At 41.2% G+C, this 536-nt stretch overlaps 1 protein-coding gene across 1 annotated transcript; it reads right to left on the reverse strand.

Moving 5' to 3' along the window:
• Nucleotides 1–45: 45 nt before the first annotated feature.
• Nucleotides 46–530, reverse strand: LOC111660747 (nuclear protein 1-like). Its single transcript, XM_023414136.2, has 2 exons — nt 368–530; nt 46–284 (listed from the first exon to the last, which is right to left on the reverse strand). The coding sequence occupies exons 1-2, from the start codon at nt 462–464 to the stop codon at nt 157–159; spliced, it is 225 nt and encodes a 74-aa protein (XP_023269904.1). The 5' UTR covers nt 465–530; the 3' UTR covers nt 46–156.
• Nucleotides 531–536: the final 6 nt, after the last annotated feature.

Raw genomic sequence — 536 nt, forward strand, 5'->3', positions numbered from 1 at the left:
ACAGAGCATTTATGATAATGATAATAATAATAATAATAATAATAATAATAATAATAATAATAATAATAATAATAATAATAATGATTCAGCAACTTCAGCAGACACAGACATGACAGCCACAGATCTAACAGTGGTTTGAGACAGTCTCACCTCTGGTCACTCTTTGTCTTTCTTCTCGCTGTTCTGGAGTTTGTCCACGATCTTGCGCTCGTGCCCGGCGGGGTTGGGTCTGTTGGTGTTGTCACTGGCCTCCTTCTTGGTTCTGCCTTTCCGGGCTGAGCCCTCTGTAACAGACACATCGCATCACTCAACACGCCTGTCAGCCGCTTCACGGCCAGGTGGAAGGTTACCTGTGAGGAAAACTCACCTGCGTACTTGTCGGTTAAGTTGTAATATTCATATTTGTCGTAGTATTCGTCTTCAAAAGATGTGGGCTTCAGATTCTTCACGTCGACGTGACTCATGTTTGTTTCTCCAGAAAAAAGTTTGTAAACAAGAGGGAAAGTTATTTTTCTTCTTCTCTTCTTTTCTCTTCT

This window comes from Seriola lalandi, unplaced genomic scaffold (genome assembly GCF_002814215.2).
Source record: "Seriola lalandi dorsalis isolate HSWRI2012SDOR001 ecotype SW California unplaced genomic scaffold, Sedor1 jcf7180001991705, whole genome shotgun sequence".
NCBI lineage: Eukaryota > Metazoa > Chordata > Actinopteri > Carangiformes > Carangidae > Seriola > Seriola lalandi.

Coding starts and splice junctions, on each gene's coding strand:
- LOC111660747 (XM_023414136.2), bottom strand. CDS start 464: ATGAGTCACGTCGACGTGAAGAATCTGAAGCCCACATCTTTTGAAGAC. Junction 285..367: donor CTTAACCGACAAGTACGCAG/GTGAGTTTTCCT, acceptor TGTCTGTTACAG/AGGGCTCAGCCCGGAAAGGC.